We start from the raw sequence: 26,542 nt of genomic DNA, 5'->3' as shown, positions 1-26,542 counted from the left end.
ACAGACAACACCTGTCCACTATTCTACCTCGTTAACAGACAACACTTGTCCACTATTCTACCTCGTTAACAGACAACACCTGTCCACTAGTCTACCTTGTTAACAGACAACACCTGTCCACTATTCTACCTCGTTAACAGACAACACCTGTCCACTATTCTACCTCGTTAACAGACAACACCTGTCCACTATTCTACCTCGTTAACAGACAACACCTGTCCACTATTCTACATGTTAGTTACCACCAGCATGGTGCAGTTTGGGTTGGTCGTGTTAGTTACCACCAGCATGGTGCAGTTTGGGTTGGTCGTGTTAGTTACCACCAGCATGGTGCAGTTTGGGTTGGTCGTGTTAGTTAACACCAGCATGGTGAAGTTTGGGTTGGTCGTGTTAGTTACCACCAGCATGGTGCAGTTTGGGTTGGTCGTGTTAGTTACCACCAGCATGGTGCAGTTTGGGTTGGTCGTGTTAGTTACCACCAGCATGGTGCAGTTTGGGTTGGTCGTGTTAGTTACCACCAGCATGGTGCAGTTTGGGTTGGTCGTGTTAGTTACCACCAGCATGGTGAAGTTTGGGTTGGTCGTGTTAGTTACCACCAGCATGGTGAAGTTTGGGTTGGTCGTGTTAGTTACCACCAGCTTGGTGAAGTTTGGGTTGGTCGTGTTAGTTACCACCAGCATGGTGAAGTTGGTCGTGTTAGTTACCAGGTCGAAGGCGTCCACCAGCGTGGTGAAGTTTGGGTTGGTCTTGTAGCTCTGGATAACAGAGGAGCGCAGGCTTTTCCCAGCACACTCTATAAACACCTGGGGACGGTCCACAGACAGGAGCTGCACCTTCTTCAGCTCCCTCAGGCCCCAGAACAACACCTGGACGACAGAGAACACCGTCACAACACCCAGAACAACACCCAGAACAACACCTGGACGACAGAGAACACCGTCACAACACCCAGAACAACACCCAGAACAACACCTGGAGGACACAGAGAACACCGTCACAACACCCAGAACAACACCCAGAACAACACCCAGAACAACACCTGGACGACACAGAGAACACCGTCACAACACCCAGAACAACACCTGGACGACACAGATAACACCGTCACAACACCCAGAACAACACCTGGACGACACCCAGAACAACACCCAGAACAACACCTGGACGACACAGAGAACACCGTCACAACACCCAGAACAACACCCAGAACAACACCCAGAACAACACCCAGAACAACACCTGGACGACACAGAGAACACCGTCACAACACCCAGAACAGAATCCTTTAATATCACATAGGAACTACCAAACAAAGTACATACACAAAACATATCATACCATTCCAACTAACACCCAGTGGAATAATGCCCTGCATCCTATTCTAGAGGTACTGCACTCTAGGTTGATCTCCCTCTCACCTCTAATCGATACCTGCTCAGTACAGGTCTAATGTTGCCAGGTACAGGGTAGATCTGACCGTCTGGTTCGTCCAGCGCAGGCAGATACTCTTCTCCTGACTCTGGGATCTATGAGATGAATAACAATGAAACAACCACTACTTACAGAGTGGGAGAAAAATTATGGAGCGAGAAAGAACAGAGAATGAATTCCCCCTCGACTCAGCTTAACTGAACTAGGAATCCCCCTCGACTCATCTTTACTGAACTATGAATCCCCCTTGACTCAGCTTTACTGAACTATGAATCCCCCTTGACTCAGCTTTACTGAACTAGGAATCCCCCTCGACTCATCTTTACTGAACTAGGAATCCCCCTCGACTCAGCTTTACTGAACTAGGAATCCCCCCTCGACTCATCTTTACTGAACTAGGAATCCCCCTCGACTCATCTTTACTGAACTAGGAATCCCCCTCGACTCAGCTTTACTGAACTAGGAATCCCCCTCGACTCATCTTTACTGAACTAGGAATCCCCCTCGACTCATCTTTACTGAACTAGGAATCCCCCTCGACTCATCTTTACTGAACTAGGAATCCCCCTCGACTCATCTTTACTGAACTAGGAATCCCCCTCGACTCATCTTTACTGAACTAGGAATCCCCCGCGACTCAGCTTTACTGAACTAGGAATCCCCCTCGACTCATCTTTACTGAACTAGGAATCCCCCTCGACTCATCTTTACTGAACTAGGAATCCCCCGCGACTCAGCTTAACTGAACTAGGAATCCCCCTCGACTCAGCTTTACTGAACTAGGAATCCCCCTTGACTCATCTTTACTGAACTATGAATCCCCCTCGACTCAGCTTTACTGAACTAGGAATCCCCCTCGACTCATCTTTACTGAACTAGGAATCCCCCGCGACTCAGCTTAACTGAACTAGGAATCCCCCTCGACTCAGCTTTACTGAACTAGGAATCCCCCTTGACTCATCTTTACTGAACTATGAATCCCCCTTGACTCAGCTTTACTGAACTAGGAATCCCCCCTCGACTCATCTTTACTGAACTAGGAATCCCCCTCGACTCATCTTTACTGAACTAGGAATCCCCCTCGACTCATCTTTACTGAACTAGGAATCCCCCCTCGACTCATCTTTACTGAACTAGGAATCCCCCTCGACTCATCTTTACTGAACTAGGAATCCCCCTCGACTCATCTTTACTGAACTAGGAATCCCCCTCGACTCATCTTTACTGAACTAGGAATCCCCCTCGACTCAGCTTGACAGAATTCAAAACAAACATATCCATTGCACCACATAGGGAATAGTGTTTCATGTTGTGCCTCAGTCTCCAGTAGGGCCCTACCTGTATGAGCTCAAAGGCCCCCAGCAGTTCTCCCCCAGACTGGAATCCAGAAAACAGAGGACTGTACTGGAGCTGGGGAGGAGAGTAGGGCTGCTCTGACACCCTCACCACGGGCACTGCCACCGTGCTGCCCAGGTACTCTGCCTTGCCCTGGGGGAAAAGAAGCACAAGATACAGTGCCTTGCGAAAGTATTCGGCCCCCTTGAACTTTGCGACCTTTTGCCACATTGCAGGCTTCAAACAAAAAGATATAAAACTGTATTTTTTTGTGAAGAATCAACAACAAGTGGGACACAATCATGAAGTGGAACGACATTTATTGGATATTTCAAACTTTTTTAACAAATCAAAAACTGAAAAATTGGGCGTGCAAAATTATTCAGCCCCTTTACTTTCAGTGCAGCAAACTCTCTCCAGAAGTTCAGTGAGGATCTCTGAATGATCCAATGTTGACCTAAATGACTAATGATGATAAATACAATCCACCTGTGTGTAATCAAGTCTCCGTATAAATGCACCTGCACTGTGATAGTCTCAGAGGTCCGTTAAAAGCGCAGAGAGCATCATGAAGAACAAGGAACACACCAGGCAGGTCCGAGATACTGTTGTGAAGAAGTTTAAAGCCGGATTTGGATACAAAAAGATTTCCCAAGCTTTAAACATCCCAAGGAGTACTGTGCAAGCGATAATATTGAAATGGAAGGAGTATCAGATCACTGCAAATCTACCAAGACCTGGCTGTCCCTCTAAACTTTCAGCTCATACAAGGAGAAGACTGATCAGAGATGCAGCCAAGAGGCCCATGATCACTCTGGATGAACTGCAGAGATCTACAGCTGAGGTGGGAGACTCTGTCCATAGGATAACAATCAGTCGTATATTGCACAAATCTGGCCTTTATGGAAGAGTGGCAAGAAGAAAGCCATTTCTTAAAGATATCCATAAAAAGTGTCGTTTAAAGTTTGCCACAAGCCACCTGGGAGACACACCAAACATGTGGAAGAAGGTGCTCTGGTCAGATGAAACCAAAATTGAACTTTTTGGCAACAATGCAAAACGTTATGTTTGGCGTAAAAGCAACACAGCTGAACACACCATCCCCACTGTCAAACATGGTGGTGGCAGCATCATGGTTTGGGCCTGCTTTTCTTCAGCAGGGACAGGGAAGATGGTTAAAATTGATGGGAAGATGGATGGAGCCAAATACAGGACCATTCTGGAAGAAAACCTGATGGAGTCTGCAAAAGACCTGAGACTGGGACGGAGATTTGTCTTCCAACAAGACAATGATCCAAAACATAAAGCAAAATCTACAATGGAATGGTTCAAAAATAAACATATCCAGGTGTTAGAATGGCCAAGTCAAAGTCCAGACCTGAATCCAATCGAGAATCTGTGGAAAGAACTGAAAACTGCTGTTCACAAATGCTCTCCATCCAACCTCACTGAGCTCGAGCTGTTTTGCAAGAAGGAATGGGAAAAAATGTCAGTCTCTCGATGTGCAAAACTGATAGAGACATACCCCAAGCGACTTACAGCTGTAATCGCAGCAAAAGGTGGCGCTACAAAGTATTAACTTAAGGGGGCTGAATAATTTTGCACGCCCAATTTTTCAGTTTTTGATTTGTTAAAAAAGTTTGAAATATCCAATAAATGTCGTTCCACTTCATGATTGTGTCCCACTTGTTGTTGATTCTTCACAAAAAAATACAGTTTTATATCTTTATGTTTGAAGCCTGAAATGTGGCAAAAGGTCGCAAAGTTCAAGGGGTGCCGAATACTTTCGCAAGGCACTGTACATACAGGTGAATAAATATGTGCTTAAATCTCAGAGCACAGAGACAAATCCTTATGGGAGCAGGACAGCTACCATATTTTAATAGTCTGTCCCAACACCAGACACTCCAACTGGATTATAAATCAGTTCTGGAAAGGTCACTGTCGTCAAGGGATTCACGTAAACCAATATATTTTCACCTTTTGATTTTTATTTAACCTTTAACCTTTACATTTGAAGCGATGAAAAAATATCCTGTTCGCCAGTCTGTTTCCGATCTCTTGCCAACGTGAGCAACAACAGATCAGAAACAGACTGGCACTGTGTCTGTTGAAATGAAGGCATATCGTAACGTCAGAGAGAAGGGGGTTGGTTTGTTAGCTCACCAGAGCATCGTCATCATACACCTCGATGACGATGCACGGTGGCTCCTGCTCCAGGTGAGCTAGGTCTCCATGCAGCGTGACCCGGGTCATCAACAGCATCTGGTTCCAGGTCGGGGTTAACGTCTGGTTGATGATCTAAGCGGCACAGGGAGCACTTAGAACTACGACTGGGGTCAGAGGTAGAATTTAGTGCCACAGATTGGGTCAGAGGCAGTACTTAGTGCCACAGATTGGGTCAGAGGTAGTACTTAGTGCCACAGATTGGGTCAGAGGTAGTACTTAGTGCCACAGATTGGGTCAGAGGTAGTACTTAGTGCCACAGATTGGGTCAGAGGTAGTACTTAGTGCCACAGATTGGGTCAGAGGTAGTACTTAGTGCCACAGATTGGGTCAGAGGTAGTACTTAGTGCCACAGATTGGGTCAGGGGTAGTACTTAGTGACACAGATTGGGTCAGAGGTAGAACTTAGTGACACAGATTGGATCAGAGGTAGAACTTAGTGCCACAGATTGGGTCAGAGGTAGAACTTAGTGACACAGATTGGGTCAGAGGTAGAACTTAGTGACACAGATTGGATCAGAGGTAGAACTTAGTGCCACAGATTGGGTCAGAGGTAGAACTTAGTGCCACAGATTGGGTCAGAGGTAGAACTTAGTGACACAGATTGGGTCAGAGGTAGAACTTAGTGCCACAGATTGGGTCAGAGGTAGAACTTAGTGACACAGATTGGGTCAGAGGTAGAACTTAGTGCCACAGATTGGGTCAGAGGTAGAACTTAGTGCCACAGATTGGATCAGAGGTAGAACTTAGTGCCACAGATTGGGTCAGAGGTAGTACTTAGTGCCACAGATTGGGTCAGAGGTAGTACTTAGTGCCACAGATTGGATCAGAGGTAGAACTTAGTGCCACAGATTGGATCAGAGGTAGAACTTAGTGCCACAGATTGGATCAGAGGTAGAACTTAGTGCCACAGATTGGGTCAGAGGTAGAACTTAGTGACACAGATTGGGTCAGAGGTAGAACTTAGTGACACAGATTGGATCAGAGGTAGAACTTAGTGCCACAGATTGGGTCAGAGGTAGAACTTAGTGACACAGATTGGGTCAGAGGTAGAACTTAGTGACACAGATTGGGTCAGGGGTAGTACTTAGTGACACAGATTGGGTCAGAGGTAGAACTTAGTGACACAGATTGGATCAGAGGTAGAACTTAGTGACACAGATTGGGTCAGAGGTAGAACTTAGTGACACAGATTGGGTCATAGGTAGTACTATGAAACATGGATGGGGTTAGTAAGTCAGGAAATGAATCGAAAGTACAATTCAGGAATAAAAAAACTCTCAAAGTAAACAGCACTTGGAAACTTAGCTCATCTAATTAATTGAATGAAAATAGATGGATAACTCCAACCCTGGTTAGAACTACACCCTTCAAAAGCTCCTTTTCTTAGGGAACTTCTCTGTAGCTAGATCCCATCCTATGAGAGTTTGTGGACCTTACGGCCGTGGTGTGGCTATGTGTCAGAAAGGTGACCCTGGCGAAGGGGTCTGAGAGTCCTGTAGAGTCTGCTGCTATCAGCCCTCGAGCCTGGTACATGTGGGCGCGCATCTGGAACTTGTGCTCGTCTGGAGGGAAGAGAAACAGGTAATTATTCCCTCTCTCTGTCCGTCTGTCTGCTTGTCTGTCTCTCCCTCCCTCTCTCTGTCTGTCTTTCCCTCTCTCTGTCTGTCTCTCCCTCTCTCTGTCTGTCTGTCTGCCTGTCTCTCCCTCTCTCTCTCTGTCCGTCTGTCTCTCCCTCTCTCTCTCTGTCCGTCTGTCTCTCCCTCTCTCTCTCTGTCCGTCTGTCTCTCCCTCTCTCTCTCTGTCTGTCCGTCTGTCTCTCCCTCTCTCTCTCTGTCCGTCTGTCTCTCCCTCTCTCTCTCTGTCCGTCTGTCTCTCCCTCTCTCTCTCTGTCCGTCTGTCTCTCCCTCTCTCTCTCTGTCCGTCTGTCTGCTTGTCTGTCTGTCTCTCCCTCCCTCTCTCTGTCTGTCTCTCCCTCTCTCTGTCTCTCTCCCTCTCTCTGTCTGTCTGTCTGCCTGTCTCTCCCTCTCTCTCTCTGTCCGTCTGTCTCTCCCTCTCTCTCTCTGTCCGTCTGTCTCTCCCTCTCTCTCTCTGTCCGTCTGTCTCTCCCTCTCTCTCTCTGTCCGTCTGTCTCTCCCTCTCTCTCTCTGTCCGTCTGTCCCTCCCTCCCTCCCTCTGTCCGTCTGTCCCTCCCTCCCTCCCTCCCTCTGTCCGTCTGTCTCTCCCTCTCTCTCTCTGTCCGTCTGTCCCTCCCTCCCTCCCTCCCTCCCTCCCTCCCTCCCTCCCTCCCTCCCTCCCTCCCTCCCTCCCTCCCTCCGTCCGTCCGTCCGTCCGTCCGTCTGTCTGTCTGTCTGTCTGTCTCTCCCTCTCTCTGTCCATCCGACCATCCGTCCGTCCTACCTCTATATGCCAGATGTACAGGTAGGATGGCAGGTAGAAGCTGCTCCTCAGTGGCGCCCCCTTTGGGCTCAAACCCTCCAGGCAGGTTATCCAGCACGTGAGAGGAGTCTCTGCAGCTGCCCAGCCACAGGTACACGTCCAGTTTGGCCTGAATTGACCAGCCTGCTACACGCTTCCCTGGGGGCTGGGGCAGAAAAGGAGAGGACATCACAAGAGTGGCACTCTATTCACTATATAGTATGGTACATTTGGACTGAACTGACCAGCCTGCTACTGTCTTCTCTGGAGGCTGGGGTAGTAAAGGAGAAGACATCATCAAACTGTGCACCCTAATCCCTATATAGAACACTACTTTTCCCGGGGTCCTCGTAGTGCCTGTGAAAATCACTTCTCTCACTACTGGTATACAGTACCAGGTTTTTCTTTATTTTTTTTACTATTTTCTACATTGTAGAATAATAGTGAAAACATCAGAACTATGAAATAACACATATGGAATTATGTAATAACCAAAAAAGTTTTAAGCAAATCAAAATCTATTTTTTATTTGAGATTCTTCAAATAGCTACTATGATGACAGCTTTGCGCACTCTTGGCATTCTCTCAACCAGCTTCACCTGGAATGCTGTTCTTGCTATAATATGGACTTGGTCTTTTACCAAATAGGGCTATCTTCTGTATACCACCCCTACCTTGTCACAACACAACTGATTAGCTCAAATGCATTAAGAAGGAAAGAAATTCCACAAATGAACTTTTAAGAAGGCACAATGCATTCCAGGTGACTACCTCGTGAAGCTGGTTGAGAGAATGCCAATAGTGTGCAAATCTGTCATCAAGGAAAACGGTGACAACTTTGTAAAATTTCAAATATAAAATCTATTTTTGATTTGTTTAACATAGTTTTGATGTCCTCACTATTATTCTACAATGTGGAAAATAGTAAACATAAAGACAAACCCTTGAATGAGTAGGTGTTTCCAAAACTTATGACTATATATAAAACCCATGGATTAAAATGTAAATGAGCTATATTATAAGGACATCTACAGTATGCTCTCTACTCAGCCTGTTTGTGAAAATAATAAGTTTAAGCACATCCCTAAAAATAATTGGAGAGGTGCTGGAAACAAGAACAGCCATGATGACTGCTGTGAGTCTCTTTACCTTCAAGAATAAAGTCTGGATCTTGCCACAGTCTTTGCCTCTCTCCTCAGGGCTGGCAGAGTAGATCAGGTCACGGGCAGAGATGCGGGCATAAGCCACACGCTTGTTGTTACTCAGCATCCACACAAACACATCTGGGATGGTATGCTGGGGCTAATAGAGAGAGATAGGAGAGAAACCAGCTCAGTGTCATCTCTGGGATACACACTGTCAATACGCTGCTCGCACACACACACACACACACACACACACACACACACACACACACACACACACACACACACACACACACACACACACACACACACACACACACCTCTTCCACTAGGAATCTCAGTTTCTGTGTGAGTTTTATAGCCTCCTGCAACATCTCCTTCACACTGCGAGCCTTCCTCTTCCCCTCTGAGATGGTTTCTGCCTTTCCGACCATACTCTCCTGTAGGGGGAACATCATCATCACCTTCATCGCCACCATCATCATCAATACCACCATCATCACCACCATAATCATCATCATCCCCACCACCACCACCATCATCACCATCACCACCATAACCACCACCACCACCATCATCATCATCACCACCCCACCATAACCACCATCATCATCAATACCATCATCATCACCACCATAACCACCACCATAACCACCACCACCACCATCACCACCATCATCACCACCACCACCACAATTTAACAATACTGTCTCTCAGAAGGTAGGGTCTAGAGGCCAGGGCACCAACCAGCTCCTGTTTACACATGGTCAGGCGTTTCTTATCCAACACGGTCAGATGGTTCATTCTCACTTTCCCTTCTGCAAAGGCTATGAATCTCCTGCAGCAGAACACACACACACACACACACACACACACACACACACACACACACACACAGACGCGTTTGAGTTACTATTAGTACCAGGACACATGCATCATATAGTCAACAGTGTTGTCAGTTCCCACCATATAGTCAACAGTGTTGTCAGTTTCCACCATATAGTCAACAGTGTTGTCAGTTTCCACCATATGGTCAACAGTGTTGTCAGTTTACACCATATGGTCAACAGTGTTATCAGTTTCCACCATATAGACAACAGTGTTGTCAGTTTCCACCATATAGACAACAGTGTTGTCAGTTTCCACCAGATAGTTGCCAGTTCCCACCATATAGTCAACAGTGTTGTCAGTTTCCACCATATAGTCAACAGTGTTGTCAGTTTCCACCATATAGTCAACAGTGTTGTCAGTTCCCACCATATAGTCAACAGTGTTGTCAGTTTCCACCATATGGTCAACAGTGTTATCAGTTCCCACCATATAGTCAACAGTGTTGTCAGTTTCCACCAGATAGTTGTCAGTTCCCACCATATAGTCAACAGTGTTGTCAGTTTCCACCATATGGTCAACAGTGTTATCAGTTTCCACCATATAGTCAACAGTGTTGTCAGTTCCCACCATATAGTCAACAGTGTTGTCAGTTCCCACCATATGGTCAACAGTGTTATCAGTTTCCACCATATGGTCAACAGTGTTATCAGTTTCCACCATATGGTCAACAGTGTTGTCAGTTCCCACCAGATAGTTGTCAGTTCCCACCATATAGTCAACTGTGTTGTCAGTTCCCACCAGATAGTTGTCAGTTTCCACCATATAGTCAACAGTGTTGTCAGTTTCCACCATATAGTCAACAGTGTTGTCAGTTCCCACCATATACTCAACAGTGTTGTCAGTTCCCACCAGATAGTTGTCAGTTTCCACCATATAGTCAACAGTGTTGTCAGTTCCCACCATTAAGTCAACAGTGTTGTCAGTTCCCACCATTAAGTCAACAGTGTTGTCAGTTTCCACCATATAGTCAACAGTGTTGTCAGTTCCCACCATATAGTCAACAGTGTTGTCAGTTCCCACCAGATAGTTGTCAGTTTCCACCATATAGTCAACAGTGTTGTCAGTTCCCACCATTAAGTCAACAGTGTTGTCAGTTCCCACCATATAGTCAACAGTGTTGTCAGTTTCCACCATATAGTCAACAGTGTTGTCAGTTCTCACCATATAGTCAACAGTGTTGTCAGTTCCCACCAGATAGTTGTCAGTTTCCACCATATAGTCAACAGTGTTTTCAGTTTCCACCAGATAGTTGCCAGTTCCCACCATATAGTCAACAGTGTTGTCAGTTTCCACCATATAGTCAACAGTGTTGTCAGTTTCCACCATATGGTCAACAGTGTTGTCAGTTCCCACCATATAGTCAACAGTGTTGTCAGTCTCCACCATATGGTCAACAGTGTTATCAGTTCCCACCATATAGTCAACAGTGTTGTCAGTTTCCACCAGATAGTTGTCAGTTCCCACCATATAGTCAACAGTGTTGTCAGTTTCCACCATATGGTCAACAGTGTTATCAGTTTCCACCATATAGTCAACAGTGTTGTCAGTTCCCACCATATAGTCAACAGTGTTGTCAGTTCCCACCATATGGTCAACAGTGTTATCAGTTTCCACCATATGGTCAACAGTGTAATCAGTTTCCACCATATGGTCAACAGTGTTGTCAGTTCCCACCAGATAGTTGTCAGTTCCCACCATATAGTCAACAGTGTTGTCAGTTCCCACCAGATAGTTGTCAGTTTCCACCATATAGTCAACAGTGTTGTCAGTTTCCACCATATAGCCAACAGTGTTGTCAGTTCCCAGCATATAGTCAACAGTGTTGTCAGTTCCCACCAGATAGTTGTCAGTTTCCACCATATAGTCAACAGTGTTGTCAGTTCCCAACATTAAGTCAACAGTGTTGTCAGTTCCCACCATTAAGTCAACAGTGTTGTCAGTTTCCACCATATAGTCAACAGTGTTGTCAGTTCCCACCATATAGTCAACAGTGTTGTCAGTTCCCACCAGATAGTTGTCAGTTTCCACCATATAGTCAACAGTGTTGTCAGTTCCCACCATTAAGTCAACAGTGTTGTCAGTTCCCACCATATAGTCAACAGTGTTGTCAGTTCTCACCATATAGTCAACAGTGTTGTCAGTTCCCACCAGATAGTTGTCAGTTTCCACCATATAGTCAACAGTGTTGTCAGTTTCCACCATATAGTCAACAGTGTTGTCAGTTTCCACCATATAGTCAACAGTGTTGTCAGTTCCCACCATATAGTCAACAGTGTTGTCAGTTCCCACCAGATAGTTGTCAGTTTCCACCATATAGTCAACAGTGTTGTCAGTTTCCACCATATAGTCAACAGTGTTGTCAGTTCCCACCATATAGTCAACAGTGTTGTCAGTTCCCACCAGATAGTTGTCAGTTTCCACCATATAGTCAACAGTGTTGTCAGTTCCCACCATTAAGTCAACAGTGTTGTCAGTTCCCACCATATGGTCAACAGTGTTGTCAGTTTCCACCATATAGTCAACAGTGTTGTCAGTTCCCACCATATAGTCAACAGTGTTGTCAGTTCCCACCAGATAGTTGTCAGTTTCCACCATATAGTCAACAGTGTTGTCAGTTCCCACCATTAAGTCAACAGTGTTGTCAGTTCCCACCATATAGTCAACAGTGTTGTCAGTTTCCACCATATAGTCAACAGTGTTGTCAGTTTCCACCATATAGTCAACAGTGTTGTCAGTTCTCACCATATAGTCAACAGTGTTGTCAGTTCCCACCAGATAGTTGTCAGTTTCCACCATATAGTCAACAGTGTTGTCAGTTTCCACCATATGGTCAACAGTGTTGTCAGTTCCCACCATATAGTCAACAGTGTTGTCAGTTTCCACCATATAGTCAACAGTGTTGTCAGTTTCTACCCTGTGGTCAACAGTGTTGTCAGTTCCCACCATATGGTCAACAGTGTTGTCAGTTTCCACCGTATAGTCAACAGTGTTGTCAGTTTCCACCATATGGTCAACAGTGTTGTCAGTTTCCACCCTGTGGTCAACAGTGTTGTCAGTTTCCACCATATTGTCAACAGTGTTGTCAGTTTCCACCATATAGTCAACAGTGTTGTCAGTTCCCACCATGAAGTCAAAAGTGTTGTCAGTTTCCACCATATGGTAAACAGTGTTGTCAGTTTCCACCTTGTGGTCAACCGTGTTGTTAGTTTCCACCATATAGTCAACAGTGTTGTCAGTTTCCACCATATGGTCTACAGTGTTGTCAGTTCCCACCATATAGTCAACAGTGTTGTCAGTCTCCACCATATGGTCAACAGTGTTATCAGTTCCCACCATATAGTCAACAGTGTTGTCAGTTTCCAGCAGATAGTTGTCAGTTCCCACCATATAGTCAACAGTGTTGTCAGTTTCCACCATATGGTCAACAGTGTTATCAGTTTCCACCATATAGTCAACAGTGTTGTCAGTTCCCACCATATAGTCAACAGTGTTGTCAGTTCCCACCATATGGTCAACAGTGTTATCAGTTTCCACCATATGGTCAACAGTGTTATCAGTTTCCACCATATAGTCAACAGTGTTGTCAGTTTCCACCATATGGTCAACAGTGTTGTCAGTTCCCACCAGATAGTTGTCAGTTCCCACCATATAGTCAACAGTGTTGTCAGTTCCCACCAGATAGTTGTCAGTTTCCACCATATAGTCAACAGTGTTGTCAGTTTCCACCATATAGCCAACAGTGTTGTCAGTTCCCACCATATAGTCAACAGTGTTGTCAGTTCCCACCAGATAGTTGTCAGTTTCCACCATATAGTCAACAGTGTTGTCAGTTCCCAACATTAAGTCAACAGTGTTGTCAGTTCCCACCATTAAGTCAACAGTGTTGTCAGTTTCCACCATATAGTCAACAGTGTTGTCAGTTCCCACCATATAGTCAACAGTGTTGTCAGTTCCCACCAGATAGTTGTCAGTTTCCACCATATAGTCAACAGTGTTGTCAGTTCCCACCATTAAGTCAACAGTGTTGTCAGTTCCCACCATATAGTCAACAGTGTTGTCAGTTTCCACCATATAGTCAACAGTGTTGTCAGTTCTCACCATATAGTCAACAGTGTTGTCAGTTCCCACCAGATAGTTGTCAGTTTCCACCATATAGTCAACAGTGTTGTCAGTTTCCACCATATAGTCAACAGTGTTGTCAGTTTCCACCATATAGTCAACAGTGTTGTCAGTTCCCACCATATAGTCAACAGTGTTGTCAGTTCCCACCAGATAGTTGTCAGTTTCCACCATATAGTCAACAGTGTTGTCAGTTTCCACCAGATAGTCAACAGTGTTGTCAGTTCCCACCATATAGTCAACAGTGTTGTCAGTTCCCACCAGATAGTTGTCAGTTTCCACCATATAGTCAACAGTGTTGTCAGTTCCCACCATTAAGTCAACAGTGTTGTCAGTTCCCACCATTAAGTCAACAGTGTTGTCAGTTTCCACCATATAGTCAACAGTGTTGTCAGTTCCCACCATATAGTCAACAGTGTTGTCAGTTCCCACCAGATAGTTGTCAGTTTCCACCATATAGTCAACAGTGTTGTCAGTTCCCACCATTAAGTCAACAGTGTTGTCAGTTCCCACCATATAGTCAACAGTGTTGTCAGTTTCCACCATATAGTCAACAGTGTTGTCAGTTTCCACCATATAGTCAACAGTGTTGTCAGTTCTCACCATATAGTCAACAGTGTTGTCAGTTCCCACCAGATAGTTGTCAGTTTCCACCATATAGTCAACAGTGTTGTCAGTTTCCACCATATGGTCAACAGTGTTGTCAGTTCCCACCATATAGTCAACAGTGTTGTCAGTTTCCACCATATAGTCAACAGTTTTGTCAGTTTCTACCCTGTGGTCAACAGTGTTGTCAGTTCCCACCATATGGTCAACAGTGTTGTCAGTTTCCACCGTATAGTCAACAGTGTTGTCAGTTTCCACCATATGGTCAACAGTGTTGTCAGTTCCCACCATATAGTCAACAGTGTTGTCAGTTCCCACCAGATAGTTGTCAGTTTCCACCATATAGTCAACAGTGTTGTCAGTTCCCACCATTAAGTCAACAGTGTTGTCAGTTCCCACCATTAAGTCAACAGTGTTGTCAGTTTCCACCATATAGTCAACAGTGTTGTCAGTTCCCACCATATAGTCAACAGTGTTGTCAGTTCCCACCAGATAGTTGTCAGTTTCCACCATATAGTCAACAGTGTTGTCAGTTCCCACCATTAAGTCAACAGTGTTGTCAGTTCCCACCATATAGTCAACAGTGTTGTCAGTTTCCACCATATAGTCAACAGTGTTGTCAGTTCCCACCATATAGTCAACAGTGTTGTCAGTTCCCACCAGATAGTTGTCAGTTTCCACCATATAGTCAACAGTGTTGTCAGTTCCCACCATTAAGTCAACAGTGTTGTCAGTTCCCACCATATAGTCAACAGTGTTGTCAGTTTCCACCATATAGTCAACAGTGTTATCAGTTTCCACCATATAGTCAACAGTGTTGTCAGTTCTCACCATATAGTCAACAGTGTTGTCAGTTCCCACCAGATAGTTGTCAGTTTCCACCATATAGTCAACAGTGTTGTCAGTTTCCACCATATGGTCAACAGTGTTGTCAGTTCCCACCATATAGTCAACAGTGTTGTCAGTTTCCTCCATATAGTCAACAGTGTTGTCAGTTTCTACCCTGTGGTCAACAGTGTTGTCAGTTCCCACCATATGGTCAACAGTGTTGTCAGTTTCCACTGTATAGTCAACAGTGTTGTCAGTTTCCACCATATGGTCAACAGTGTTGTCAGTTCCCACCATATAGTCAACAGTGTTGTCAGTTCCCACCAGATAGTTGTCAGTTTCCACCATATAGTCAACAGTGTTGTCAGTTCCCACCATTAAGTCAACAGTGTTGTCAGTTCCCACCATTAAGTCAACAGTGTTGTCAGTTTCCACCATATAGTCAACAGTGTTGTCAGTTCCCACCATATAGTCAACAGTGTTGTCAGTTCCCACCAGATAGTTGTCAGTTTCCACCATATAGTCAACAGTGTTGTCAGTTCCCACCATTAAGTCAACAGTGTTGTCAGTTCCCACCATATAGTCAACAGTGTTGTCAGTTTCCACCATATAGTCAACAGTGTTGTCAGTTTCCACCATATAGTCAACAGTGTTGTCAGTTCTCACCATATAGTCAACAGTGTTGTCAGTTTCCACCATATGGTCAACAGTGTTGTCAGTTCCCACCATATAGTCAACAGTGTTGTCAGTTTCCACCATATAGTCAACAGTGTTGTCAGTTTCTACCCTGTGGTCAACAGTGTTGTCAGTTCCCACCATATGGTCAACAGTGTTGTCAGTTTCCACCGTATAGTCAACAGTGTTGTCAGTTTCCACCATATGGTCAACAGTGTTGTCAGTTTCCACCCTGTGGTCAACAGTGTTGTCAGTTTCCACCATATTGTCAACAGTGTTGTCAGTTTCCACCATATAGTCAACAGTGTTGTCAGTTCCCACCATGAAGTCAAAAGTGTTGTCAGTTTCCACCATTTGGTAAACAGTGTTGTCAGTTTCCACCTTGTGGTCAACAGTGCTGTTAGTTTCCACCATATGGTCAACAGTGTTGTCAGTTTCCACCATATGGTCAACAGTGTTGTCAGTTTCCACCATATAGTCAACAGTGTTGTTTGGTATCCCAGGAGGTCTACCCCTGTAATAGATAATAGAGGGGAGGTACGTGATGTGACGTTGGCTCCCTCTGCTGGGAGTCCATGAGCTGGACACGTGTCGAAGGTAACTAGGGGAAAGTGCCAACCAGCCGTGGACACATAAAAGGGAGCACTATGGCACACCACGGGAGAGAACCGGGAGAGACCGACACAGAGCCGAAGCTGAGAAGAAGGGCCGAGCCAAACCTACGTGACTATGTTTATTTTACAGACTAGGAAAGTTGTGTGTGCTGACTGGAACCTTCCAGTCTCTGTGTTATTAACCTCTGCAGACTAGGAAAGTTATGTTTGCTGACTGGAACCTTCCGGTCTCTGTGTTGTTAACCTCTGCAGACTAGGAAAGTTGTGTTTGCTGACTGGAACCTTCGGGTCTCTGTGTTGTTAACCTCTGCAGACTAGGAAAGTTGTGTGTGCTGACTGGAACCTTCCGGTCTCTGTGTTGTTAACCTCTGCAGACTAGGAAAGTTGTGTTTGCTGACTGGAACCTTCGGGTCTCTGTGTTGTTAACCTCTGCAGACTAGGAAAGTTGTGTTTGCTGACTGGAACCTTCCGGTCTCTGTGTTGTTAACCTCTGCAGACTAGGAAAGTTGTGTTTGCTGACTGCAACCTTCCGGTCTCTGTGTTAACCTCTGCAGACTAGGAAAGTTATGTTTGCTGACTGGAACCTTCCGGTCTCTGTGTTGTTAACCTCTGCAGACTAGGAAAGTTGTGTTTGCTGACTGGAACCTTCGGGTCTCTGTGTTGTTAACCTCTGCAGACTAGGAAAGTTGTGTGTGCTGACTGGAACCTTCCGGTCTCTGTGTTAACCTCTGCAGACTAGGAAAGTTGTGTGTGCTGACTGGAACCTTCCGGTCTCTGTGTTAACCTCTGCAGACTAGGAAAGTTGTGTTTGCTGACTGGAACCTTCCGGTCTCTGTGTTGTTAACCTCTGCAGACTAGGACAGTTGTGTTTGCTGACTGGAACCTTCCGGTCTCTGTGTTAACCTCTGCAGACTAGGAAAGTTGTGTTTGCTGACTGGAACCTTCCGGTCTCTGTGTTAACCTCTGCAGACTAGGAAAGTTGTGTTTGCTGACTGGAACCTTCCGGTCTCTGTGTTGTTAACCTCTGCAGACTAGGACAGTTGTGTTTGCTGACTGGAACCTTCCGGTCTCTGTGTTAACCTCTGCAGACTAGGAAAGTTGTGTTTGCTGACTGGAACCTTCCGGTCTCTGTGTTATTAACCTCTGCAGACTAGGAAAGTTGTGTTTGCTGACTGGAACCTTCCGGTCTCTGTGTTATTAACCTCTGCACACTCAACCCAACACCCCACCGGTTTACCACAGTTTTATTATCAGTTTGATGGTGTCGTTAAGGTTACCAACCTGGCGTCCATGATAAACTCCTTAAAGACTTGGCGCATGAGAGCTTCTGTTCCTGGATCTGACAACTTGTTCAACTCATCTGTCTTGGCCACGCCTTCTTCCTGTGAGGAATATGATGACATCACCACAATGACATCACGACTCAAATAGGGTACAAACACGTGACGTACCATTACAATGGTATTACTAGAGTCCATGTTGGTACCCTGTCTAAACCATTACATGGTATTACTAGAGTCCATGTTGGTACCCTGTCTAAACCATTACATGGTATTACTAGAGTCCATGTTGGTACCCTGTCTAAACCATTACATGGTATTACTAGAGTCCATGTTGTACCCTGTCTAAACCATTACATGGTATTACTAGAGTCCATGTTGTACCCTGTCTAAACCATTACATGGTATTACTAGAGTCCATGTTTATATGCTGTCTAAACCATTACATGGTATTACTAGAGTCCATGTTGGTACCCTGTCTAAACCATTACATGGTATTACTAGAGTCCATGTTGGTACCCTGTCTAAACCATTACATGGTATTACTAGAGTCCATGTTGGTACCCTGTCTAAACCATTACATGGTATTACTAGAGTCCATGTTGGTACCCTGTCTTAACCATTACATGGTATTACTAGAGTCCATGTTGGTACCCTGTCTAAACCATTACATGGTATTACTAGAGTCCATGTTGGTACCCTGTCTAAACCATTACATGGTATTACTAGAGTCCATGTTGGTACCCTGTCTAAACCATTACATGGTATTACTAGAGTCCATGTTGGTACCCTGTCTAAACCATTACATGGTATTACTAGAGTCCATGTTGGTACCCTGTCTAAACCTTGTAATGGTACGTAGAAAAGGTGACGTACAAACATGACAGCGATGTTCTCCAGAAAGTTAGAGCTGTGAAGACGGTATGTCCGATCCTCCCAGCAGCTCATCACATGGACACAAGGCTTCTGATGCTGGATGGGAAGGTACATGTAATGCCTGGAGACGGATACACAGTCAAAGTTTACTACGTAACTGATCATTTTGATGTTGATGCTTTTAGGCTCCACGGGATGGTTTATCAGACACAGATTTTAAAGTCCAGTTCTGGACATTGAGGCACAGTTTTCTGGAACCTTCTATCTGGACTAATGATTAATGGAGAATTTCTCATTTCTAATCTAGCCCAGGACTTAAAATCTGTGTCTGTGAAACTGCCATTGTGTGACATCAGGATCAATTCAACAAGGTACAAGGACCTGTTTCCATCAGTGAGGGGTTTCTCTGGGGGTGTGGTGGACTGGCATGGAGACTGCCAGAGCCCAGGTTTGGGGTCCTGGGAGTCAATCAGGGGGGTACTGTCGAGATCTTGACCATCCCACACCCTCTCTGCTACTGGCTTCTCCACCTTCCTCCTACCGCTGACCTGGGGAGAGCCCTCCTGGACGTTCCCAAAGTTACCTACACATACACACAGACAGACAAGGATAGAACAGAGTAAAGTAGAATATGATACGATATAGCAGAGTAGAGTAGAATATGATACGATATAATAGAGTAGAATATGATACGATATAATAGAGTAGAGTAGAATATGATATGATATAATAGAGTAGAGTAGAATATGATACGATATAGCAGAGTAGAGTAGAATATGATACGATATAATAGAGTAGAGTAGAATATGATACGATATAATAGAGTAGAGTAGAATATGATACGATATAGCAGAGTAGAGTAGAATATGATACGATATAATAGAGTAGAATATGATACGATATAATAGAGTAGAGTAGAATATGATACGATATAATAGAGTAGAGTAGAATATGATACGATATAGCAGAGTAGAGTAGAATATGATACGATATAATAGAGTAGAGTAGAATATGATACGATATAGCAGAGTAGAGTAGAATATGATACGATATAATAGAGTAGAGTAGAATATGATACGATATAGCAGAGTAGAGTAGAATATGATACGATATAGCAGAGTAGAATACAGAAGAGGAGAATAGAAAGGAGCGGAATACAGTAGATTAGAGTGGGAGAAGAGAGGTGGAGAGGAGAAGAGTAGAGAAGGGAGGAGAGAAGGGAGGATAGAAGAGAGGAAATGAGGAGGGATGAGAAGGGAGAAGAGAGGTAGAGAGGAGAAGAGTAGAAAAGGGAGGAGAGAAGGTTGGAGAGGAGAAGAGAGGTGGAGAGGAGAAGAGTAGAGAAGGGAGGAGAGAAGGGAGGATAGAAGAGAGGAAAGGAGGAGGGATGAGAAGGGAGAAGAGAGGTGGAGAAGAGTAGAGAAGGGAGGAGAGAAGGGAGGATAGAAGAGAGGAAAGGAGGAGGGATGAGAAGGGAGGAGAGGAGAAGGGAGGAGAGGGAGGAGAGAAGGGAGGATAGAAGAAAGGAAAGGAGGAGGGATGAGAAGGGAGGAGAAGGGAGGAGAGGAGAAGGGAGGAGAAGGGAGGAGAGGAGAAGGGAGGAGGGGAGAAGGGATGAGAAGGGAGCAGAGGGGGAATAGTACAGTAGAGAGGAGAGAAGAGAAAAGTAAAAAAAGAGAAGATGAGAGTTGAGTAAATTAGAGTAAACTAGAGTAAACTAGAATAGAGTAGAGAAGAGTAAACTAGAATAGAGAAGAGTAAACTAGAATAGAGTAGAGTAAACTAGAGTAGAGTAAACTAGAATAGAGAAGAGTAAACTAGAATAGAGAAGAGTAAACTAGAATAGAGTAGATTAAACTAGAGTAGAGTAAACTAGAATAGAGAAGAGTAAACTAGAATAGAGTAGAGTAGAGTAAACTAGAGTAGAGAAGAGAAAAGAGAAGAGGAGAGTAAACTAGAATAGAGAAGAGTAAACTAGAATAGAGTAGAGTAAACTAGAGTAGAGTAAACTAGAATAGAGAAGAGTAAACTAGAATAGAGTAGAGTAGAGTAAACTAGAGTAGAGAAGAGAAAAGAGAAGAGGAGAGTAAACTAGAATAGAGTAGAGAAGTGGAGAGTAGAGTAGAGTGGAGTAGAGAAGAGTAGAGTAGAGTAGTGTAAATTAGAGTAGAGAAGTGTATAATAGAGTAGAGTAGTGTATAATAGAGTAGAGTCAAGTATAATAGAGTAGAGTCAAGTATAATAGAGTAGTGTATAATAGAGTAGAGTCGAGGATAATAGAGTAGAGTTGAGTAGTGTATAATAGAGTAGAGTATAATAGAGTAGAGTGGTGTATAATAGAGTAGAGTAGTGTATAATAGAGTAGAGTAGTGTATAATATAGTAGAACAGTGTACAATAGAGTAGAGAATAGAGCAGTGCAGAGTAGTGTATAATAGAATATAGTAGAGAGTAGAGTAATGCAGAGTAGTGTAGAGTCGTATATAATAGAATATAGTATAATTTTTTTTTTTTTTTTACCTTTATTTTTTTACCTATAATAGAGTAGAGTAGTGTATAATAGAGTAGGGTAGTGTATAATAGAGTAGAGTCAAGTATAATAGAGTAGAGTAGAGTATAATAGAGTAGAGTAGTGTATAATAGAGTAGAGTAGTGTATAATAGAGTAGAGTAGTGTTCAATAGAATAGAGTATAATAGAGGAGAGTAGAGTAGTGTATAATAGAGTAGAGTAGAGTATAATAGAGTAGAGTAGTGTATAATAGAGTATAGTAGTGTATAATAGAGTAGAGTATAATAGAGTAGAGTAGTGTATAATAGAGTAGAGTAGTGTATAATAGAGTAGAGTAGTGTATAATAGAGTAGAGTAGAGTAGAGTATAATAGAGTAGAGTAGTGTTCAATAGAATAGAGTATATTAGAGGAGAGTAGAGTAGTGTATAATAGAGTAGTGTATAATAGAGTAGAGTAGTGTATAATAGAGTAGAGTAGTGAATAATAGAGTAGAGTAGTGAATAATAGAGTAGAGTATAATATAGTAGAACAGTGTATAATAGAGTAGAGTAGTGTATAAAAGAGTAGAGTAGTGTATAATAGAGTAGAGTAGAGTAGTGTATAATAGAGTAGAGTAGTGTTCAATAGAATAGAGTATAATAGAGGAGAGTAGAGTAGTGTATAATATAGTAGAGTATAATAGAGTAGAGTAGTGTATACTAGAGTAGAGTAGTGAATAATAGAGTAGAGTAGTGTATAATAGAGTAGAGTAGTGAATAATAGAGTAGAGTAGTGTACAATAGAGTATAATAGAGTAGAGTAGAGTATAATAGAGTAGAGTAGTGTATAATAGAGTAGAGTAGTGTATAATAGAATATAGTAGAGTATAATAGAGTAGAGTAGTGTATAATATAGTAGAGTAGTGTATAATAGAATATAGTAGAGTAGAGTAGTGTATAATAGAGTAGTGTATAATAGAGTAGAGTAGTGTATAATAGAGTAGAGTATAATAGAGTAGAGTAGTGTATAATAGAGTAGAGTAGTGTATAATAGAGTTGAGTATAATATAGTAGAACAGTGTACAATAGAGTAGAGAGTAGAGTAGTGCAGAGTAGTGTATAATAGAGTAGAGTAGAGTAGTGTATAATAGAGTAGAGTATAATAGAGTAGAGTAGTGTATAATAGAGTAGAGTAGTGTATAATAGAGTTGAGTATAATATAGTAGAACAGTGTACAATAGAGTAGAGAGTAGAGTAGTGCAGAGTAGTGTATAATAGAGTAGAGTACTTAAGACACACACACATTCCTTCCTACATACACAATGGTTATCATTTCCAATTACCCCTTATCCATGCTACTTAACCTCTTTCTTATGAACTAACCTTATAAATCAGACATAGTAAAACAGGGTAGAATTCAATTAGTTTAGTTATAGTTAAATGTATACATTGTTTAACCATTATTCATAAAATTCATTACAATAATAGAGTATAATAGAGTAGTGTAGATGACGGACTGTCAGTGATTTATCAATGCTCACCAACAGACAACTCAAAGTTAATGGGTTTGTCTCCGATCTTTCTGTCGATCATCGTGGCCTCGAATACCGTTCCAAACAGCAAAAAGTTGTCCTTGTCAATGAGCTGAGGGGGGGACAAGACGGGGACAGAATAGGTGCAACACTGAAATGAGTAGGAGTGTTCTGTCTATAATGTCTGAAATGAGTAGGAGTGTTCTGTCTATTAATGTCTGAAATGAGTAGGAGTGTTCTGTCTATAATGTCTGAAATGAGTAGGAGTGTTCTGTCTATTAATGTCTGAAATGAGTAGGAGTGTTCTGTCTATAATGTCTGAAATGAGTAGGAGTGTTCTGTCTATAATGTCTGAAATGAGTAGGAGTGTTCTGTCTATAATGTCTGAAATGAGTAGGAGTGTTCTGTCTATAATGTCTGAAATGAGTAGGAGTGTTCTGTCTATAATGTCTGAAATGAGTAGGAGTGTTCTGTCTATAATGTCTGAAATGAGTAGGAGTGTTCTGTCTATAATGTCTGAAATGAGTAGGAGTGTTCTGTCTATAATGTCTGAAATGAGTAGGAGTGTTCTGTCTATAATGTCTGAAATGAGTAGGAGTGTTCTGTCTATAATGTCTGAAATGAGTAGGAGTGTTCTGTCTATAATGTCTGAAATGAGTAGGAGTGTTCTGTCTATAATGTCTGAAATGAGTAGGAGTGTTCTGTCTATAATGTCTGAAATGAGTAGGAGTGTTCTGTCTATAATGTCTGAAATGAGTAGGAGTGTTCTGTCTATAATGTTTGAAATGAGTAGGAGTGTTCTGTCTATAATGTCTGAAATGAGTAGGAGTGTTCTGTCTATAATGTCTGAAATGAGTAGGAGTGTTCTGTCTATAATGTCTGAAATGAGTAGGAGTGTTCTGTCTATAATGTCTGAAATGAGTAGGAGTGTTCTGTCTATAATGTCTGAAATGAGTAGGAGTGTTCTGTCTATAATGTCTGAAATGAGTAGGAGTGTTCTGTCTATAATGTCTGAAATGAATAGGAGTGTTCTGTCTATAATGTCTGAAATGAGTAGGAGTGTTCTGTCTATAATGTCTGAAATGAATAGGAGTGTTCTGTCTATAATGTCTGAAATGAGTAGGAGTGTTCTGTCTATAATGTCTGAAATGAGTAGGAGTGTTCTGTCTATAATGTCTGAAATGAGTAGGAGTGTTCTGTCTATAATGTCTGAAATGAGTAGGAGTGTTCTGTCTATTAATGTCTGAAATGAGTAGGATTGTTCTGTCTATAATGTCTAAAATGAGTAGGATTGTTCTGTCTATAATGTCTGAAATGAGTAGGAGTGTTCTGTCTATAATGTCTGAAATGAGTAGGAGTGTTCTGTCTATAATGTCTGAAATGAGTAGGAGTGTTCTGTCTATAATGTCTGAAATGAGTAGGAGTGTTCTGTCTATTAATGTCTGAAATGAGTAGGATTGTTCTGTCTATAATGTCTAAAATGAGTAGGATTGTTCTGTCTATAATGTCTGAAATGAGTAGGAGTGTTCTGTCTATAATGTCTGAAATGAGTAGGAGTGTTCTGTCTATAATGTCTGAAATGAGTAGGAGTGTTCTGTCTATAATGTCTGAAATGAGTAGGAGTGTTCTGTCCATAATGTCTTTCTGTGTGTGCATAAACCCCATGTAGATTAGCTGTAGTCATGGCGTCAGCCAGTGAGGATCGTAATCAATAACAGTTTTTACAGGATAATTCCAAAACAAACCTTCCATCATTACCCACTCTGTATATGTATCTCTCCTCACCTGAGGTGGAGACTCCACCGGCATCACCTCCGCCCCGATGGCCTTGGCTTTCTCCTCCTCCCCTGCTCCTCCTCCTGCTCCTCCTGCCCCCTTAGGGTCCTTTCCCGTTGCTTTACCTGCCTTGGTGTCCTTCAGAGGTTTGACTAACCGGGACAGCTTGGACTCTCCCCCGCCTCCCCCCCCTGACAGTATCTCTACAGATAGTTCCAGGTACACCCTGCCCCTCCACGACACCCCTTCCCTGACCCCCTCGTTCAGTTCGGGGTTGTCATCCACCATAGAGAAGTTACGGGCCGAACCGTAGATGTTGACCCAGGCCGGTCCGAACGTAGGGAGGAAGCCTGGAGACAGAGGGTAGAGATTACAACACATGACCATTATAATAACATACTGGGACAGACTGGAACTCTAGACAACTGTTTGGTTACATCCCCCAAAAAAGGTCACCTTGTTCTCCACTTTTGGCACTACTTTTGGTACTACCTCATAAAGCTCTGGCCAGAAGTAGTGTACTATATATAGGGAATAGGGTTCTATAGGGCTCTGGCCAGAAGTAGTGCACTATATAAGGAATAGGATTCTATAGGGCTCTGGCCAGAAGTAGTGTACAATATATAGGGAATAGGGTTCTATAGGGCTCTGGCCAGAAGTAGTGCACTATATAGGGAATAGGGTTCTATAGGGCTCTGGCCAGAAGTAGTGTACAATATATAGGGAATAGGGTTCTATAGGGCTCTGGCCAGAAGTAGTGTACAATATATAGGGAATAGGGTTCTGATCTAAAGTAGTGCATTAGATATAGGGAAAGTGTTCCTATAACAGCATGATGTCAGTCAGTCAGTCAATCAATCATTCAGTCAGTCAGTCAGTCAACAGTCAGTCATGACTCCTGACCTTTGTCCCCGTCCTGTTTGTTGGAGATCCTCCGCAGGTCGATGTAGTGTGTTCCTATGGCTACATCGTTCATACTGCCCTCGTCCCAAACCTGGATCTTCAGCCGCTGGCACAGAGGAGGGAACATCTCAGTAAATATTATCTGCTCGTTCCACTCAGGGTCTGCTGTACTCTTCTGGGTGGCCGTTCTGCCCTGTAACAGCAAAACATATGAGAGAGAGAGAGAGAGAGAGAGAGAGAGAGAGAGAGAGAGAGAGACTGAGACTTACTGTAGAATCATGTACTAGTGTCTGTCTCCTTATCAATAACCTTACTGTAGAATCATGTACTAGTGTGTCTGTCTCCTTATCAATAACCTTACTGTAGAATCATGTACTAGTGTCCGTCTCCTTATCAATAACCTTACCATCTGTTTGAAGAAGGACACCACCACGTATGGGTCTATGAGGGCTGTGTTGTCCCCTATGAAGGCCTTGGTGACGTTAGCCATGATGGAGGAGTTGTTACGAGGCAGACCCTCCGCTCTGTACACCTTCACATAGAACCTGGCCCAGGGACGCTCCGAGGGGAACCCCTCGGGAACCAACAGGTTCCTGGGTCAAAGATCAGAGGGTGAAAACATTTTGAGAGAGAATGGCATCTGAATGGACTAGCCTCCTGGACTAGCCTCCTGGACTAGCCTCCTGGACTAGCCTCCTGAACTAACCTCATGGACTAGCCTCCTGGACTAGCCTCCTGGACTAGCCTCCTGGACTAGCCTCCTGGACTAGCCTCCTGAACCAGCCTCCTGAACTAACCTCCTGAACCAGCCTCCTGGACTAGCCTCCTGGACTAGCCTCCTGGACTAACCTCCTGGACTAGCCTCCTGATCTGTTTTTGCTGTCTTTTTAACTTAATTGCTGTGCTTGAATTTAATTTTATTCATTTGGGTAAAAACATATACAGAAAGATGTCCATTGTATTCCCAGAGGATAGCTGAGGACTGAAGGGTTTGATGAAAACCATATACAGTGCCTTTTGGAAAGTATTCAGACCCCTTGACTTTTTTCAGTTTGTTATGTTACAACCTTATTCTAAAATGTATTATATTGTTTTTTACCTGATCAATCTAAACACAATACCCCACAATGACAAAGCAAAAACAGGTTTTTAGAAATGTTTGCTAATTTATGAGAATCAAGTTATTTGCTAATTTATTAATACCTGAAATATTCAGAAGTATTCAGACCCTTTACTCAGTACTTTGTTGAAGCACCATTGTCAGCGATTACAGCCTCGAGTCTTCTTGGGTATGACGCTACAACCTTGGCACACCTGTATTTGGGGAGTTTCTCCCATTCTTCTCTGCAGATCCTCTCAAGCTCTGTCAGCTTGGATGGGGAGCATTGCTGCACAGCTA

The 26,542-nt window shown here is 43.3% G+C and overlaps 1 protein-coding gene across 1 annotated transcript in view; it reads right to left on the bottom strand.

Annotated features, from left to right (window-relative positions):
• LOC139380370 (fer-1 like family member 6) overlaps positions 1 to 26,542 on the bottom strand; it is a 65,891-nt gene that overhangs the window by 20,230 nt on the left and 19,119 nt on the right. Inside the window, exons 9-24 of the mRNA XM_071122989.1 lie at positions 25,550 to 25,736; positions 25,144 to 25,336; positions 24,250 to 24,590; positions 22,474 to 22,576; positions 18,826 to 19,027; positions 18,445 to 18,565; positions 17,570 to 17,670; positions 9,303 to 9,393; positions 8,876 to 8,995; positions 8,560 to 8,712; positions 7,393 to 7,576; positions 6,433 to 6,557; positions 4,933 to 5,067; positions 2,770 to 2,919; positions 1,419 to 1,526; positions 705 to 866 (exon numbers count right to left, since the gene is read on the bottom strand). Of these exons, the coding sequence (XP_070979090.1) occupies positions 705 to 866; positions 1,419 to 1,526; positions 2,770 to 2,919; positions 4,933 to 5,067; positions 6,433 to 6,557; positions 7,393 to 7,576; positions 8,560 to 8,712; positions 8,876 to 8,995; positions 9,303 to 9,393; positions 17,570 to 17,670; positions 18,445 to 18,565; positions 18,826 to 19,027; positions 22,474 to 22,576; positions 24,250 to 24,590; positions 25,144 to 25,336; positions 25,550 to 25,736 (2,476 nt within the window). The remainder of the gene's footprint in view (positions 1 to 704; positions 867 to 1,418; positions 1,527 to 2,769; positions 2,920 to 4,932; positions 5,068 to 6,432; positions 6,558 to 7,392; positions 7,577 to 8,559; positions 8,713 to 8,875; positions 8,996 to 9,302; positions 9,394 to 17,569; positions 17,671 to 18,444; positions 18,566 to 18,825; positions 19,028 to 22,473; positions 22,577 to 24,249; positions 24,591 to 25,143; positions 25,337 to 25,549; positions 25,737 to 26,542) is intronic.

The sequence above is a fragment of the Oncorhynchus clarkii genome, chromosome 22, assembly GCF_045791955.1.
Source record: "Oncorhynchus clarkii lewisi isolate Uvic-CL-2024 chromosome 22, UVic_Ocla_1.0, whole genome shotgun sequence".
NCBI lineage: Eukaryota > Metazoa > Chordata > Actinopteri > Salmoniformes > Salmonidae > Oncorhynchus > Oncorhynchus clarkii.
Note: the sequence above shows the minus strand (reverse complement) of the source record. Positions and strands in the feature narration are given on the sequence as shown.